Source organism: Danio rerio, chromosome 21 (genome assembly GCF_049306965.1).
Source record: "Danio rerio strain Tuebingen ecotype United States chromosome 21, GRCz12tu, whole genome shotgun sequence".
Classification (NCBI taxonomy): domain Eukaryota; kingdom Metazoa; phylum Chordata; class Actinopteri; order Cypriniformes; family Danionidae; genus Danio; species Danio rerio.
In genome coordinates this window covers 6741142-6760336 of record NC_133196.1, presented here as the reverse complement: position 1 = coordinate 6760336, position 19195 = coordinate 6741142, and the positions used below count along the sequence as shown (strand labels likewise).

The window sequence follows — 19195 nt, the reverse complement described above, 5'->3', positions numbered from 1 at the left end:
TGTGAAAAGCTGTCAGAAATGCTACTAAACAGAAAGTGCAGACGCTGAGTGATAACTTAGGCAGACAGTAGAGTACAAATGTTTGTTTAAAGAAGAAATGGGAAAATACAATGGCAAAACATCAAACACTTCCTCAAACTAGAACTGCAAAAGACTTGGCAACTAAATTGGAGCAAAGTAGAACGCAAGAAGTCATGCATTAGTCGACTACTCAAACATTTATTAATATTCATCATAATAATGAGTCTTACATAGTCTAATAAGCAAACAAGTATACGTAAACTCAACTCAACTCAACTCACTTTATTTCTATAGCACTTTCAACAAACCAACGGGTACTAAAGTGCTATACATAAAACACATGCAAATATACACAAAACCAAAATACATAAACTCACATCACATGATTAAAAGGTAAAGCCAGCTAAAGCTTTTAAGCGTGATTGTGGAACTATCAAATAGAGACAATCCTTAGATCAAAGAGACCTCACAGGTTGGTGTATAATATTTAGCTCAGAAATATAATCAGGGGCCAGGCCATGGAGGGATTTAAAATAGGGGTGTCAAAATTAATTGTTTCTTCAGTGCACCGCGATGCAGACGCGGACAATTCGGTATCGTTTCAGTAATAACCATAACCGGTTATTATGTAGTGACGTCATTTATCTCCTATGCGCTCTGTCCCGAGGGAGGTGAGCGCCGTTATTTACAACACTCACCCAACTCAGGGCCGGCCCGTGGCATAGGCACCATAGGCAAATGCTTAGGGCGCTGTATGTCCAGTGGGGCGCCAGAAATGAGCGCGCTTCAGTTGGTTTTGTTTTCGATTTTCCTGACACACTTTCAGTTATAGACGGCAATAACTCAAAAAACGCTTACCCTAAAATGCGTCATAATTAACAGACTAAGCCAAACGGGCCCTTTGTCTAGGTCCCAGCATCACAATCTTTCCTTTTCAAAATAGTTCACCTTAGCCACTTCAGCAGGCGAGTTTTTGAGATCTACCTGAGCTCAGTCTCTCCTCTCGCTCTGCGAACAGGAGGGAGCTCTGGCTCGAGGATGCCTTGAGCTCAAGGCTTTCTCCCGGGACAGCATGCCAAACAAGCTTATGATAAATCATCAACTAGGAACGAGTGAACTCTTGAAGTGACTTTTTGAGCAGAGTTTAGTGCCATTTAGTTACCAAATAGTTGGCAACACTGAGAGACACTGACTCGATCATTGTCTCTGGGATCGTGCATGCACCTGCATGTTTCAGATGAATTACATAATTGGAGAATTTTTGTTTTCCATATGAATTGGTTTATTTGAAAGCAGACATTTTGTTCTCAATATGTTTATCTGTTAGGCAAAATATATATCCTGAATTATTACCCCCCCTGTATTTTTTCCCCTAATTTCTTTTAAGCAGAAACATTTTTTTTCAACACATTACAAACATTTTAGTTTTAATAACTGATAACTGATAACTGATGAGTGACATTTCAAGAGTTCACACTTAGCTAATGATTGATTAAAAAGCGTGTTTGGGATGCTGTCCTGGGAGAGAGCCCTGAGCTCATAAGATCCTCGAGCCCTGGGCTCCCTCCAATTTGCAGGGCGAGAGGGGAGTTTGAGCTCAGGTAGATTTTGAGAACTCCCCTGCTATTTATGGCTAATGACAAATTAGGGATTGCTTTAGAGATATATACTGCTGATTAAGAGCTCGTCTATGGTGATTAGTTAACCTAATAGGTCAGTTCACTAACCTGTAGGTCAGTTCACCAATGTCGCAAGTTTTTAGACTGTGGGAGGACCTGGAGAACCTGGGGGAAACCCACAAGAGCATGGGGAGAACGCCTAAACTTTGCACAGAAACGTCAACTGGCCTGTTAGAGACTTGGACCAGTGACATTTTTGCTGTGAGGCAACAGTGCTAACCACTGGGGCGCTGTGCTACCCTATCGAGGAAAAGAAAGGAGGAATAGGGGTGGAAGGGGGGATTTTTCAAGCCGGAGATGACTAAGGTAAGGAACTTTGGGTATTTATAATGAGTTAAGAATCATCTGATTGGTGAATCATGGATTAGCTAATGCGGGACTAGCAGCGGTCAATGATAAGCATGTGATCCTCTCAAAATTAGTTTATGAACAAACTTTACTTAAAAGCTTAACTATGTTAATTATGTTAATTAAGAATTCTGAGCACAAAATGTAACAAGACAAAAATAAATAATTAATAATAATTCAGTAATTTCAGAATTCTAAGAAAAAAGACATCAAAATCTCATCTCAATTTCGATAAACAAATCAGACATGCCAATTCCAATATGCCATGCCAATATGTCAATTCAGAATTCTGAGAACAATTATGTAAACTATAACAAAAGTGTATTTTAATGAAATTGCCTTGACAATTAAAGCCACTTGCATGCTTTTAGTTCATTGTGGTGCACTTATTGTGCTGCTGTATTTTGCATCATCTGCAGTGGTTTGACTGCACATACTTGATGTCCGGAATCTGGTGATATTATTATTCATGAGATTTTTTTTCAACTTTTTAAACATAGAGCACTTTTGTTTTAATAATTACCTTATCGAGGTCATATGAAATATAAAATAAAAAAACCCACACGGATGTTTAGTAAAAACATTTCTGTTCCAAAGAACGAGGACGAACCCTTTTCAGTAATGTAAGTTGGCTGATGTCTGAGTCTGGTATGAAAGAATGCCACTGCAGATGCAATCTTGCTGCACTTGGCATATTGAGAAGTTAATGTATTTACAGTGTTAGCCTAATTTTGTACTTAGTGTATTTTTACCGAATCATCAGCATGAGAAAAATATCATAATGAAAGGTTGAGTATATGATGTGCAAATGAAGGCAAATGTGAAAAAATGTTTTTGCAAATATAATTTGTATTGGCAAGTTGATTTTTATTTATTTACTTATTTTTATTCATCGCAAAATACAGTTGAAGACAGAATTATTACCCCCCTTGGAATTTTCTTATAATATTTTTCTTCTTTACAAAGTCTTATCTGTTTTTTTTAGGCTAGAATAAAAGCATTTTTTTTTTCATTTAAGGGTCAAAATGATTAGCCTCTTTAGCCTATTTTTTTCCGATAGTCTACCGAACAAACCATTGTTATTCAATAACTTGCCTAATTACTCTAACCTGCCTAGTTAACCTAATTAGTTAAGCCTTTAAATGTCACTTTAAGCTGTATAGAAGTGTCTTGAAAAATATCTAGTCAAATATTATTTACTGTCATCATGACAAAGATAAAAAAAATCAGTTATTAGAGATAAGTTATTAAAACTATTATGTTTTCGAACCGTGAACCGTTTCGAACTAATGTGTTGAAGAAATCTCTCTGTTAAACAGAAATTGGGGAAAAAATAAACAGGGGGGGTTAAAAATTCTGACATGAATTGTATTATTGATTTATAATATTGATTGGAATCTGTTTGATTGTTATTTGGAGCTCTAGGTTATATAAAATGTAGTCTGAGTCATTTGTTGATCAAATTAAATCAGTAGGTTTATTTTAAATAATGAGAAAAAATGTTACATGAGGAAAATTGTTACTTCGGTAAAAAAATATCATGGGTTTCAGCCTTCACTTTGAAAGTATTGAAAGTACTTGATCACTTATAAAATTAAATAGTAATATTATTATGATATTATGATAATTACATTAATTTTATTATTATTATTATTATTATTATTATTATTATAAAACTATTTTGGAGAAGGGATGCTGAAATATGTAATACTTGATCACTTATGAAATAAAATATTAATGCTTTTATTCATTTTTGATATTGCATAAGACTTCAGTACAGCTCAACAAGATTTAATAAATACAGATCTGGGGAGTAAAGAAAAGAATGCCATAAAATACTAAAATATGAGTGATTGTGTTTCATTATACTTACAAAAAGGGATTTATTTTGAATGTTAATGTCATTTTTAATGCATTAATGGAAAGTATAATTGACAGTTCATGACGATGGCAATTGGTGACTCTAAAATGTAATAAAATAATTAAGGTGTCCTAACAAATGAATAAACTATTTCATACTGTATTCATTCATTAACCAGATTCATAAAAATATTTAAATGTATTGCAACATATTTAGATTACAATACGAAACTTGAGTAATTACTAAAACAAGCAACAAATTGTGCTTTAGATAATTTTTTTTTACAGGAACATTTACTCATATAATTATTTCTGAGTGACATTTAATGCCCTGTGTAAATACAGCTTTATCTATCTATCTATCTATCTATCTATCTATCTATCTATCTATCTATCTATCTATCTATCTATCTATCTATCTATCTATCTATCTATCTGTCTGTCTGTCTGTCTGTCTGTCTGTCTGTCTGTCTGTCTGTCTGTCTGTCTGTCTGTCTGTCTGTCTGTCTGTCTGTCTGTCTGCCTGCCTGCCTGCCTGCCTGCCTGCCTGCCTGCCTGCCTGCCTGCCTGTCTGTCTGTCTGTCTGTCTGCCTGCCTGCCTGCCTGCCTGTCTGTCTGTCTGTCTCTCTCTCTATGTCTGTCTGTCTCTCTCTCTATGTTTGTCTGTCTGCCTGCCTGCCTGTCTGTCTGTCTTTCTGTCTGTCTGTCTGCCTGTCTGTCTCTCTATGTTTGTCTGTCTGCCTGCCTGCCTGCCTGCCTGCCTGCCTGTCTGCCTGTCTGTCTGTCTGTCTGTCTGTCTGTCTGTCCGTCCGTCCGTCCGTCCGCCCATCCGTCCGTCCGTCCGTGCGTCCGCCAATTCTGTCTGTCTGTCTGTCTGCCTGCCTGCCTGCCTGCCTGTCTGTCTGTCTGCCTGCCTGCCTGCCTGCCTGTCTGTCTGTCTGCCTGCCTGTCTGTCTGTCTGTCTGCCTGTCTGCCTGTCTGCCTGCCTGTCTGTCTGTCTGTCTGTCTCTCTCTCTCTCTATGTTTGTCTGTCTGCCTGCCTGTCTGTTTGTCTATCTACTGTATTTCTGTCTGGATGTCTGACAAAAAAGAAAAGTAATACAGGAATAACCAGTTCATTTCTGAATGGAAAGTATGCCAAGAAAGGGTTTGTCTTTCCAATAATGAAACCACTCACAGTTCCTAAAAAGTATTTAGGTAACACTTCAGTAGAGATTAAGTATCACTGTCATTAGGTCGGTAGCTGTTTATTATTGCTTATAAAGTAGATATTTTGTGTGTTCTTGAATTTTATAAAGCACAGTATACGGTATTATCAGATGCTTGAGCTGAGATAAATATTTCTTACAGTTTTCCTCAGTCGCTTTGGTGCATTTCTCACAACACTCTTTACATTTGCACAACAGTTCATGCATTTCTCAAAACAATTAGTCATTTGCGCACATCATAGTAGCAGTTTCTCATTCCTTCCAACAAATTGTAAATGCTTTTAGACATGCGTCAATTGTTTTCATACAACTCTCTGCTGTTTATAACATTATCATCTGCTTATGTCAGGTCAGTCAAAATTAAAGTAAAAACTAAACTTGTGAATGCTGAATAGTCATTCCATATTAAACTAATAGTCTTCAATTCATTACTGGAGTCATTATACAACATGTTACATCAGACCATCACAGCAAAAACATCACATACAGTAAGTGCTCCAAAGAGAATGCAAGCTATACTGTTGTGTATAAAACATGTCAGACTGTAGAAACTGAATCCAATATTCAGAGCATCAAGATGAAGGCGATCAGAGGAAAACAGAGAAACAGGAAGCTCTGAGTGACACTTTTAGCTCCGTTACACAGATTCCCTGAACAACAGGAGAAGTTCTTAAATGCACCCATTTTTTTGCCATCACAGATAGATTTCGAGGCACATCCTTTTACAATCACTGACTCGCCTGCAAAAGTCCCTGGAAAAAAAAAAGCTTAATTAAACTGGATTTTGGACTGTGATTTGCATCAAACACAAGCATTACAACAATGATCCTATTTTTTTTTTTCAGATTCTCACCTGTTGCTGTAATGCAGTGATCTTCTCTCCCTGAGTAGCTCAGAGCATTGAAGCAGTTGTTCTCATCACAGTAGTAACACATCTTTCCATTAGGAGTGCCAGTGCTAGGAACTACAGCAGGAAAACAAAAGGTATTGCTTTATTTACTTTAGCTGCTGCATTTAGTCAGTGGCTAGTGCTTTTCAGCCAACTATAAACTTCCAGTGAAAGCTTAATGTGACTATTTTCAATTTCATAAGGTTTCTTATATAGCATCGATCATGTAATGTAATTAAAATACAATCAGTTATATAGATTTAAGCATTCATGTAGTTTTTCAAAAATAAAACTAGATGATAGGCTGTGTAAACGCAAGCACCATGAGTAGCAGCAGGCTAGCGCAAAAACTCCATTAAAAATACTGGGGGTAAGATAAATTTCCATATTTTAAAGACATAGTGGGGGAAATGGAATTTAATGCAGTGCTTCTTGTACCCTGGGTCTTAAAAATCTTGAAATTTCATGCATTTCAAAAACAAAATTTTAAATTCTTAAATTCACTGAATATCGTCTTATAGCTCTTAAGTATAAGTCTTAAGCTACCCAATTGATCCAACACACAATAAAACGTTTAGCAAAACTCTATTTATAACATTATACCAGTCTATTTACTTTATTAAAGTTTTTAAAGAGCTTTTTAAAGTGATGCAGAAAAAATAATTAGCACAGTATGTACACAACTACCGTCTGCTTGTTTTGACATGTTATTTAAAATATGTGGCTAAGAAATAATTTATCGGGCAAATCTTTTTTTTTTTTTTTTATTACTGCTGGGCCATTAAAAAATTATTTTTCCCCCTATGAAAGTCTAAAATTTTATTCTTCATGGAGTTGAAAAAAGTCTTAGATTTGACTTGAAGCATGCAGAAACCCTGTAATAATAGACAATATTATTTAAATGCACATTGTAGAATATATAAATGCATTAGATTAGTATACTATACTGAAGCTTGTGATCAAACTTATGCGAAAATGAATAAAATATTTTGGGCTTTATTTTAATGATAAAAACGCAGGGCACAAAGGCATTAAGGGTGAATCCACTTTTGCTATTTTTAGGATAGGAAAATAAGCTCTGCGCTGCGACGTATGCTCTAACAGGGTAGTGCTTATTCACTTAATGAGTTCTGGGTGTGTTTTGAGTGTAAACCAATCAGAGTCTCATCTCCCATTTCTTTTAAAAGTTAGTTGCGTCACGCCATGCGCATTTGATATTTACATACCTGACTTTGTAAAAATTGAAAGCTTCACTAGCAAGTTAAACAGAGCATCTGCAGCGTGAGGATAAAGAATGAGCCCCCTCCAATTGGCCTTTACTTTCACTTTCTCTCTTTCGTGCATAAGGGAACGATGTTGTATGCACAGACATCCATCAACCTACATAATTAATTTTGTTTGTTAAGCACAAAGATTTGTTTCAAAATAATTTCTAAAGTCAGTTCTAATTTCCAGCAAACGAATATGAAAATGAACTATAATAATGAAGTGTGGGTCAAAAAAGTGAGTTATATCCAAACACATGCTACTGTATGCCCCATATGGTCCAAAACCTGACAGGTGGACAAATCTAAGCTTGTTTTTAATAAAACAAATATAAATATGCATATAATAATTAATACTGCTAATAATAATAATATTATACAAAACAAGTTGTCATGAATAAACTTAAGAAATACCTGGAGCATCTTTTTTGTTGCACTGGTCACTGTTACAGCATGTAGAAGACATCTGTGAAATGCCAAAGTTCATGGTCCCACTTGCACAATCAGCAGAACAAGCTTTAGCCTTTACTGTAAAACTTGTGGTGCCTAAAAACAAGATTGATCCATTTATGATCAACAAAACTGCAGGAACATTTAGCATTTTTTAAAATACTAATTGTTTTGTTAGCATTTAGCATTAATTGTCTGGTAGAAATGAAAAAAAAATGCTGGAAATCTCTTTAAAATATTGTGTGACTGCAATATTATATATTCCTCCTGGAAAACACACAGTAGTACTATGAGAAGTTACATTTCCACTGCAGCAGCAGTAAATAACACCAGCATCTCCATCAATCAAATTCAACAGTACACATTCAATACATCATATTAGACTTACCAAGTTGTCTTACCACTGTTACACTTTCACACTTGGACAATCCACTGGGACATGTTCTTTCTGTTTGAAATCTACATAAACCCATCAGATCGTCACACTGGTAACAGCTGAGAGAGTGTCCTTTAGTGAAGCAAAGAGAGAGAGAGACATCAGTGATCTGTGTTTGTGTTCAGTATTCAGTAATATTACAAACACTGTCTGACTTTGTTACCTGAAGTAAAAGTGACAAAAAGAAGTAAAACTGAGACTTGCAGATCCATCTTGCATGAGCCGCTGAATGAAATAACATGTGCGCCTCACCACACATTCTGTAGCTTGTCAGAAGGGGAGGGTCTTTTTAATAACGCTTCAAAGGAGGTGGATTATGAGATAATGAAAGTTTGACAAAACCTTAATGCGTTTCTGGATTCAGAAACCTAAGTGATCTATTTGGCAGTTTGTTAAAAAGGTTTAATAAATCATTAGATATCATAGGTGATATCTTCCTAAATATTTTTTAAAACTGATAGTTCTGTTGAATTGACTCTCTCACTGATGTCTTTTCAAAGCAAGATCAGGGCTCAAACAGTGAAAGAAGTCTTTGTGTCCACACGTGAATTTACATCCAGTTGACCCCAACTTCACATTTTTGAAACAGACTTTACTGAGTGGTCAGATAGTGAATCTTGTCATGATCTCACTCAAAGGAATGCAGTTCTTGGTGGGAATAAACTTTACATTGCTTCGGATTGTTCCCTTACGAATAATCATTGTGGGCCATTCTTCAACTACGGGCACTTTTAGCCTTGTGAAGTTAAGTAAAATAAATATTTCAAAATTAACGTAACAAAACCTCATATGTTTAAGCAATCTGTCTAGTTTTAAGATCTGTAAGAGGACAAACTTAAATAAGAAGAGATTTTTTTTTTTTTCCGTCGTGAACGGAAATAATGTCAATTCCAGCGCATCTCAATATACAGCTTATTTCAAAATGAAATAAATTATGGCGGTCAAACATTGTCTAAGATCATTTTTGTATTTAGTTAAACCAATCTTTCCAGACAATATATAATAATTAAACATTTGTCAATGTAATAAATTAGTTGTGCTGAATTGTACACCTGTCATGCTCTAAAATTATATATTAAATTGGTTAAGAGCTTATTAGAAAATAAATAAACTGAATTTGTATATGAAATAGAGCATGAACTTATACATAGTGAATACACTTTTAATGTGTGATGAGAACTTTTTAAATATTTTTATAATATGTGTGTGGTGATGGAAATGACAGTGGTGGAATTGACATTTCAACAGTTTATTGTGAAAAATGAAAAATAGCTTCACTGATTAGCTTTGAATTAATACCAGGCTTTCATGTATACAAAACACTCTTATTTATTTCATTTTGTTTGGTTTTTAAAAACATCTTTGGAGGTACAGCATGTTTGGAAATAACATAGAATAAATGTATTTCCTTATCAAGCAATATTAACCTTGATTTTTCTGTTGTTAATAAAATTTAAATTTCCTCCATCTTGAACATGCTCTCAGATGGCACTCTTCATTTTATTAGAAACCACCTTAATAATCTTTCACAAACTTTTTAAAGTGACATTACAGTCTTGTGGTGGAAATGACACTGAGACAGTGCGACAGCTATATTTTGTATAAATGAACAGATACCAGATAAATATTTTAAAATGTTATTGTCATTGTTGAAGTTTAAAACTCTGGCTGTGCGACAAGGTGAAAATGGGGATTTTGACACCTAAAAGGAGGTTGAATAATATGAAAAATATATAACAGAAAGGCAGTAAATTTTTTTAAAGTAGGTTTTATTGTTAGTTTGACAAAGAAAGAGGAATTTGAACAAAACTATACATATTTTTGGATATACTGTATGACCAAAGGACATAAAAGTGCCCGTAGTTGAAGAATTACACGTATAAAGATCAAGCAGGCAAATCTAAAGGTGTTTTTCTTTAGTTTTTTTGTCCAGGCAGGCAGTGTATTTGTGTTAACCCTCCAGCTGATCAGATCAAAATGACTCCTCTTTCATATTAACAGCAGAAAAACAATATGTTTTTACTCTTATATACATTTGGGGACTTTTTCTTAAAATCTCCCCAACATAAGAAAAATCTAATCGTTTTCTATTTTCATTAAGGCTGTGCACATTTAGGGTACAACGGTTGTCTTACATTATTAGGGGCCAAGCACCGTAGGTGCGTAGGCACCTATTGCTTTCGTTAGTGTTCTTCTTCTTCCGTTTCTTCCGCTGGATTTGAATGGCAGCCCATATAGGCGTATGCGGGAAAGTTGTATAATTTGGCACAATGATAGAGCACAGTATTAACATTAATCAGACCAAACATGAAGTCTTAAAATCAAACTCTCAAGCGCCACCACTTGTCCAAACTTTCACATACGTTTATCATCATTACTTTTGAACCGAATGTACTACAATCAAATTTCTTTTTTTCTCTGATTCCTTGGCTCAGTCCGATTCAAACGCACCCTATGACGTCATTTTCCGTCATGAATTTTTTCGCGCTATTTTAAATTTTTTGAAAAACCTATTTGATCAAACTCGTCCTAGGCCGTTTCTCCGATTATCACCAAAATTTAATCACATGATCTACAGACCATGCCAACCAAAAGTTATGGAATTCAAGTTGATTTGACCAACCGTTTTTGTTTAACTTGCGATCAAATTTAACGAAGGACTTGCAAAAATGGACTTGAGACGATATCTCCGTAACGCATTCACCGATTCACACCAAACTTGGTATGTGTTATGACAACTAGGGTCTGAGGTTACATGCAGAGTTTCGGCGAACTGCCCCCTAGTGGTCCGGAGATACAAAAAAATTGCTTTTTGGCTTATAACGTCTCAACCTTTCGTCCCAAACTCATAAAACTGGTGTCATTACATCCGGCAGAGCATGTCGAGTCGAATGAGTCGGATGTCTGATTTTCACAGGTCAGCCATTTTGGGCGTCGCCCATTTCGATTTTTGGCCAAAAATGCTATATTTTACCAACACATTCACATATCATTACAAAACATGGTATGCATCTTCAACCCCAATGCCCTGAAAGTCCTTAAAAACTTCTGGAGCAGCGCCACCTTTTGGTCAAAAGTGCTTGGCCCCTTAATTGCTGCTTGCAGCTATATTTATTATTAATATTATTGCCAGCCATAAAAACATTTTTACACCACACCATTTTTAAGTACACACACAATTCAGTTCAATTCATCTTTATTTCTACAGTCCTTTTTCAATGTAGATGTGTCAAAGCAGCTTCACATAGAAGATTATCGTAAATTGAAACTGCGTCAGTTTAGTTTTCAGAGTTAAAGTTCAGTTCAGTTCAGTGTGGTTTATTTTCATTGCTGAAAGTCAAACACTAAAAAGCAAATCAATCAATGTGCAGCTCTACAAGTCCCAAGCCTAGCAAGCCAGTGGCGAGGAACGAACTTCACCAATTAATGTAAGTGAAGGGAAAATAACCTTGAGAGAAACCAGGCTCATTTGGTCTTTTCTTCTCTGGCCAAACTTCTTGTGGGGCTGCCCTTGTCATGGCTTCCAGCCATTCTGTTAATTAACCATGCTCAGTCTCAGAACAATAGACTTTATTGAATACATTACAATGAAGCAGAGATTCACAGAGCAGAACCCCCAACCGTCGTCTTTAACCATCTGGAAACATCTTCTTCACTCTCTCTGACAAGCACAAGTGATTTAACACTGGAACTACCAGAATTCCTTAACTTCTAGAATTACCATTGTCATTTGTCATTGTCATTTTATATATATATAAACAAGAAAACATGTTAAATGAGAATCTGAAATATTTTATGGCATACTTCAAAAATAAAGGTGATTTAACATTCAAAAATGTTTTAATTTGAATATATTTTTAAATAAATTGGTCTTAGGCTTCATATTTTTAGATTTTTCATAATATACAGTTGAAGTCAGAATTATCAGCCCCCCTGAATTATTAGCACCCCTGTTCATTTTTTTCCCCAATTTCTGTTTAATGGAGGGAAGATTGTTTAACACATTTCTAAACATAATAGTTTTATTAACTCATTTCTGATAATGGATTTATTTTATCTTTGCCATGATGACAGTAAATAATATTTTAATTAATATTTTTCAAGACACTTCTATACAGCTTAAAGTGACATTTAAAGGCTTAACTAGGTTAATAAGGCGAACTAGGCAGGTTAGGGTAATTAGCAGGCCCACACGGAATCTGTGCGCGCAGAATTCCGCATATTTTCCACAGAATTCCGCAGATTTCTGCAGATTTTTAGCCCATTATTAATTTTGTTTATTTACTTGAGTATATGTGTAAATCAGAATTTCAGTTTTTATTCAGTAATTTATTACGTTTGATTTAATATATTAAGGTGTAAGTTATGATACTCCGCTGGATACTCCCAAAATTCTCAGCAGAAATAGCAAAAAACGTCCGTAGATTCCGTCTGGCCCTGGTAATTAGGCAAGTTATTGTATAACGATGGTTTGTTCTGTAGACTATCGAGAAAAAAAAATTGCTTATAGGGGCTAATAATTTTTTTAATTTTTAAAAAAAAATTTAAATTGCTTTTATTCAAGCCGAAATAAAACAAATAAGACTTTCTCCAGAAGGAAAAATATTATCAAACATATTGGTAAAATTTCCTTGCTCTGTTAAACATCATTTGGCAAATATTTAAAGAAGTGAAAAAAAAATAAAAAGGTTATAATTCTGACTTCAACTGTATGTAATAACTCTGATGAGTTTACCATAAACCGACATATGAACCATTTGGTAGAGGTTGATATTTTAGAAATGATGGGATGTGTTGAAGAAAAATGCATTGAATGTGTTAACCAGCAACATTAGGAGTTCAGAAATGCAATCCAAACATCCAAACACAATACAAACATTTTTTTTTTCTCGGTGGGGTGATTAAAGGGCTAGTCATATTCCTGTGAGCACACCATTTAGTTTAGTTTAGCACAAGTTTTGTTACATTTTAGCTAATACTAATGGAATGCAACAATAGTTAATTTACAGTATTGTGACACTTGATTTATTATTCGTCTAAGAAATAACCAGTTTATTTTTGTGTGCGTGTCTGTGTGTGGCCAGAGAAAATTTTGGCAGGGCAAGTAAAAATCTTTACCACTTGCTACAAAATAGTGTTGAGCCCTGTGCAACACATACCACAAACTATAGGTAACCACAAAGTCGTTTGATATTTGGCAGCTCCATCAAGAAGTGCATGTCAAATGTGCTCTTATAGCTTGGAAAGTAAATGTTGTCCGGCCTTAGAGAAAATCTCTTTGTAACTTTCGTCGCACATTATTTTAACTCCTGCTCTCATTAATTACTAACATTTTAGAGCATACCTACTTCTTATACAGGTCACAACCAAAATAACAGACAAATCGCGATACTACAGACAAAAACAGTAAAATAACACATCGTATTTAACATTTTATTAACACTTACAGCTTTGATTGCAATGTAAGAGCTAAATTTTCATTCATAACATCAGAGCTCTAAATACAGTGCCCGGCATAAATGAGTGCACCCCTTTTGAAAATGAATATTTTATCAATTTCTTAGTGAATATAATCAATGTTTTTTGTTCATTTAAACAAAACTGTTTCGTTAAACAGTTAAAAAAGAGTTTGGTCACCTAATATCTTTAGGAATAGAAGGATAACACATTTAAATTAAATTGATTTATTGGGAAAAGCATGCAAGCTACAACATTTAAACAAATTTTTTTATGTTTCTCTTGATTTTTCCCGTTTATTAAAATTTTATTTAGTATTTTTCCCCAACATTTTTATTTGTATGTTCTAATTTTTGGATTGTGGTCTTAAATTTTTTTGTTATTTGTACCGGTTTTGGCTTTGGTACTGTCAAATTTAAGCTACATGCACTGATATATTTCTGTAAAGCATCTTATATAAAATATTAATTTAAAAGAGAGATCTGTGAGGGGTGTTACTCATTTATGCTGAGCATTGTATAATACTGCAAAACTACCAGCTATATACATACATACATATAAAGTACATTTGATTGAATCTGATCTTCTGGATTCAGAGCATCAGGATGAAGGAGATCAGAGAAAAGCAGAGAAACAGGAGATTCAGGGTTTCACTTTTAGCTCCATTACACAGATTCCCTGAACAACAGATGCTCCGGCCACGATATGATAGTGCGGTATCACAAACAGCTTTAGAGGCACAGCCTTGTGTAGTAAATGGTAGACCTCCAACATTATCTGACAAAAAGAAGAAAGTTGTTAAATTTAAGTTTAATGATACAGCACTGTTTACATCTATTACAGTATTGTTTCAAATGTACACATTATAACATTACAATCTTTAACATTTAATCGTTAACTTTTGCCACTTTTACCCTTGTACCCTGCCTTGTCATTTGTGTCTCTTTGATTTTTAATGGGATAGTTCACCCAAAATGAAGAAAATTACTCACTGTAATGGATCACAGTTAATTTGTTTGAATCATGAACCACAGTTCAGCACTTAGGTGACTCGCTGATTAATAACTTTTTAAAATCATGTATAGATTAATCCCAATCAATGTGAAATAATCCCACGTCATTCAAAATGCGTGTATGAAAGCTTTTTGACTTTTCTGTAAAATATAATGATGACGGAGAACGTTGTGGCGGCACCTAAATGGTTTCTTAGTTTATTAAAGGTGTTTTCTGTCACTACTTGTTTATCTTGCATTAATGCATTCTGTGTAAATCTGCACAAGTAATCATTAAAAGATCAGGATCTCAATTCAAACACCCACGCAACCTGAATTATAAATGATTGACATTGGAGAAAGAAAGTTTATCATTATTATTAAAGTAATTTTTCAGCCAGTATTATTTCTTATATATGTAATCATTTGTTATATGTAATCAAACAACACAGAAGTACTGGGATAATCGTTTGTTATTCAGATATAAACACTGATGTTTATGATAAAGATAAAACCATCGTTTAATGAAACTTATTGCTCAAAATGAAAGTTGTTGCAATTACATTGTTTAACCAATAGGTAGAAACAACCAGTCATCAATAATGTGCCACTGAAAAATTCTTTGAAAATTGTAGATAAATAAAACAGGAAATTTATCTAAAGAATCATTAATTATTTAAAAAATAGATTATTACATTTTTTTCAAAACACTTACAGCTTAAAGTGACATTTAAAGGCTTAACTAGGTTAATTAGGTTAACTAGTTAACTTTTTTTTATATTGCTTAAATGGGCTAATAATTCTGACCTTAAAATGGTTTTTTAAATTTTGGAAATGCTGTTATTCTAGCCAAAATAAAAGAAATAAGACTTTCTCCAGCGCAGACATACTGTGAAAATCTCCTTGCTCTGTTAAACATCATTTGGGAAATAATTAAAAAAGAAAAAAAAATCATATATATATATATATATATATATATATATATATATATATATATATATATATATATATATATATATATATATATATGTATATATATATATATATATATATATATATGTATATATATATATATGTATATGTATGTATATATATATATATATATATATATATATATATATATATATATATATATATATATGTATATATATATGTATATATATATATATATATATAAATAAATATATTTATATATATTTATATATATAAATATATTTATATATATTTATATATATATTTTAAATATATTTATATTTATATATATATATATATTTTTATAACCTGGTTTTTATTTTTAATAAAATCACCGGTTCTAAGTTCTGTTTTTTTAACCTAAATTACTTGCAGTACTGTTTTTGTAATAAATGGAAACATCCAAATAATTGCTGATCTGAAAAATGGTCCGATCTGTGACTCCAAATCCATAATGTGATCTGAACCGTGAGATTTGTGATTTATTACACCACTGCTATTTACTCTCCTTCAAATGGATACAAACTTTCATGAGTTTCTTTCTTCTGCTGAACACTAAAGAAGAAATTTTGAAGAAAGCTGAATACCTGGAACCATTGACTTCTATAGCTGAAAAAAGGAAATGCTATGTGATTGCCTGTCTCCAGCTTTCTGTAAAATCTTTGAGTTTGTTGCGTCGCACCGTGGCACATTTTCTATTTACATGCTGGACTTTGTATGAGAAAAAAACTGAACGCTTTACTAGCGAGAAAACAGACAAGGATAAAGAATGAGTCTCCTCCATTCAGCCTCTTTACTTTCTTTTGACTTTTACTCTTTACTTTACTCCTTTACTTTCGTGGAGTGAAGTGTACACACTCTACTGAAGACATCCATAACCCTACATATTTCATTTATTTTGTTAAGCACAAAGATTTGTTTCAAAATTATTTCTAAATTTAGTTCTAATTTCCAGCAAATGAGTAAATAAACAATAACAACGAAGTTCTATCCAAACACACATGCTATGCCCCATATGGTCCAAAACATGACAGGTGGACAAATCAAAGCTTGTTTTTAATTAAAACAAATCTAAATATGCATAATAATAATACTAATGATAATAATAAAATTATTACTGCAAATTGTCATGAATAAACTGGAAAAATTCCCCCGAGGTGAAGAAGGCATGTAGGCAGTGTTTTTATACTAATGTAGAAAATATAAATTTTCGTAAAATTTTTAATCCTTTATTTTTTTATATGTGAAGAGATTTGTGTATTGCTGTAAACCCTGTGTGTATTAATCAATGAGTAAGTTTAGACCTCCATAGGCGCATAACTAATGCACTCTATGCTGGACTTTAGAGCAGCTCTGAGCTGGTCAATTCTGCAAGCTATTTCAGTTCCTCAAAATACCTAACTTGCCAACAATGCACCCAAACACACCTCCTTTGTAGACCGGCACACCCATGAGTCCACCAAGTGGCGCAAATGGGTTTGCTGTTTAAACAACTAGTGCAAAACATCAAATTTAGATTTGCGCTGGTCTGAAAATGGCAACAAATCGCGCCCGACACGTCATGCGTCTTATTGCTCCCGGTGTATGATAGGGCCCATTGACACAAAAATGACTTTAAGCTATCTCACCTGTTACTGTTATGCAGTGGTCTTCATTCCCTGAGCAGCTCATGATAGTTGTTGAGCAGTTCTGTCCGTAACAAGTGTAACATTGCATTGCATTGGGGATGAGAGAATTGGAATTTACAGCAGGCTCTGTATAAAATATAAAAATTAACAATGAAACAACTGCCTCATTCACTTTAGGGAATAGTTCACCCAAAAATGTTATTATTTGTTCATCTTTGTTTTAAACCTTTTTGAGTTTCTTTCTTTTGTTAAACACAAAAGAAGATATTTTAAAACATGTTGGAAATCTATAACCATTGACTTCCATTGCATTTATTTTTCCTACTACAGAGATTTTAGGCTTTCTTCAAAATACCTTTTTTTGGTGTTCAACCAAAGAAACTTGGTTTGGAACCACTTGAGGGTGGCTAAATAGTGAGTACAATTTAATTTTTGGGTGAACTATCCCTTTAATTTGTATAATTTTCAATGGGATGTCCTGTTGATGTTTAATGAGCATTCCCTTAGATAAAAGATAGACGTTTTACACTTTAATAGATATTCGTTTACAATACCTGAAACATCTTTGGCATTGCAGAGGTTGGTGTCACAGCAGACAAAAGAGACATTCAGACTGTTGAAGTTTGTGTACCCAGGTAGACAGCCATATGATAGGATACAACCTTTAACTTTTGTTTTTGTAATATTAAGGACTCCACCTAAAACAAAAAAAACGAATGATACAGAAATAGCAACATCATTTTATACATAAAGACAAAATAGAAAATGTTTGAAATCAGGAAAGCTGAAGAGAAAAGACAAATTTGCAACATAAACATTTGTTCAAGTCAAGTAAAGTTGAGCTTTAATGTCATTCCACTACAAAAATAAACATAATCTTAAATATGAACTCAACCCTGGACATAACAGCTATTTTAAACCAACACAATCTCACTGCAATTCGTAACTTTTTGATTTAGTGGCTAATTTGTATGAATTTGTACGATCTAGTTAGTACAATTTAGAACGATTTGCTCATCCCCCAATGACAGTTAGGGCTGGGGTTAGGTGCCACGCCTCCTTTATAAAATCGTACAATTTCATACGACTAAACTCGTACAAATTCATACGAATTAGCCACTAAACTGGGAAAACGTAAAATACTTAAGTTTTTTTCGTGAGATCAGGCTGTTTAAACCTATACACAACTAACATTCTGGAGCAGTAATGCAACCTAGGACAAACTGTACAAGTACTTTTATAATACAGAACAATATTGTGCAATATATAGTGCATATTGTGAAATAGTTTTGCTTAATGTCAAATATAACACTGAATTAAAGTTTAAATTCATGCTGAAACTTACCAAGTTCTGTTCGCGATGTTGAGCTGAAGCAGGAGTAACTTTCCGGACATGTTCTTACCTTTTGGTCTGCACATGAATCTGTTACACTTGCACACTCATAACAGTCAATAGATTCTCCTTCAGTAATGAGAGAGAGAGAGACTGTAAGATAAATATAGTGATCTTCATTTGTGTACAATCAAATTTAAGCCATTTGTTTTCTTACCCGTGGTGAAAAGAACAAACAGAAGAAAAACTGAGATTTGCAGATCCATCTTGAATTAGGATGAAAAGTGAAATGATGCATTCCACTGCCTGTTTTATAGCCTTAGAAAAGGGAAGGGCATTCATAAGATAATAACAGCCTGGGAAATTTTACAAATCAGAAACTACACACCAGGAAATATCTATTTTTTTTATATAATGTGTAATGTAGTAGTAAAAAAAAACATTAGCTGGATCTGACATCATTCATTCATTCATTTTCCTTTGGCTTAGTCCCTTTATTCATCAGAGGTTGCCACAGCGGAATGAACCCCCAACTTATCCAATATTATTAATTATTAATAACCGATCAAGGAACAATTTACTCAACTTATACCGGACCAAGACAATCCCACAGCAATTCGTAACTTTTTGATTTAGTTGCTAATTCGTATGAATTCA

The 19195-nt window shown here is 33.9% G+C and overlaps 2 protein-coding genes and 1 long non-coding RNA gene across 8 annotated transcripts in view; 1 reads left to right on the top strand and 2 right to left on the bottom strand.

Moving 5' to 3' along the window:
• The window catches only part of LOC137488778 (uncharacterized), a 385094-nt gene that overhangs the window by 245394 nt on the left and 120505 nt on the right, over positions 1 to 19195 (top strand). For all 6 annotated transcript variants that reach the window (XR_012397097.1, XR_012397099.1, XR_012397098.1 and 3 more), the window contains one exon: positions 5962 to 6100. This is a non-coding gene — a long non-coding RNA (uncharacterized lncRNA). The remainder of the gene's footprint in view (positions 1 to 5961; positions 6101 to 19195) is intronic.
• ly6m5 (lymphocyte antigen 6 family member M5) lies at positions 5126 to 8434 on the bottom strand. The gene is made up of 5 exons (XM_021468928.3): positions 8320 to 8434; positions 8109 to 8228; positions 7685 to 7816; positions 5970 to 6080; positions 5126 to 5868 (listed from the first exon to the last, which is right to left on the bottom strand). Exons 1-5 carry the CDS (start codon positions 8366 to 8368, stop codon positions 5681 to 5683), a joined length of 600 nt encoding a protein of 199 aa, XP_021324603.1. The 5' UTR covers positions 8369 to 8434; the 3' UTR covers positions 5126 to 5680.
• ly6m4 (lymphocyte antigen 6 family member M4) lies at positions 13577 to 18868 on the bottom strand. Its single transcript, XM_068216177.2, has 5 exons — positions 18756 to 18868; positions 18551 to 18667; positions 17760 to 17903; positions 17206 to 17331; positions 13577 to 14390 (listed from the first exon to the last, which is right to left on the bottom strand). The coding sequence occupies exons 1-5, from the start codon at positions 18802 to 18804 to the stop codon at positions 14206 to 14208; spliced, it is 621 nt and encodes a 206-aa protein (XP_068072278.1). The 5' UTR covers positions 18805 to 18868; the 3' UTR covers positions 13577 to 14205.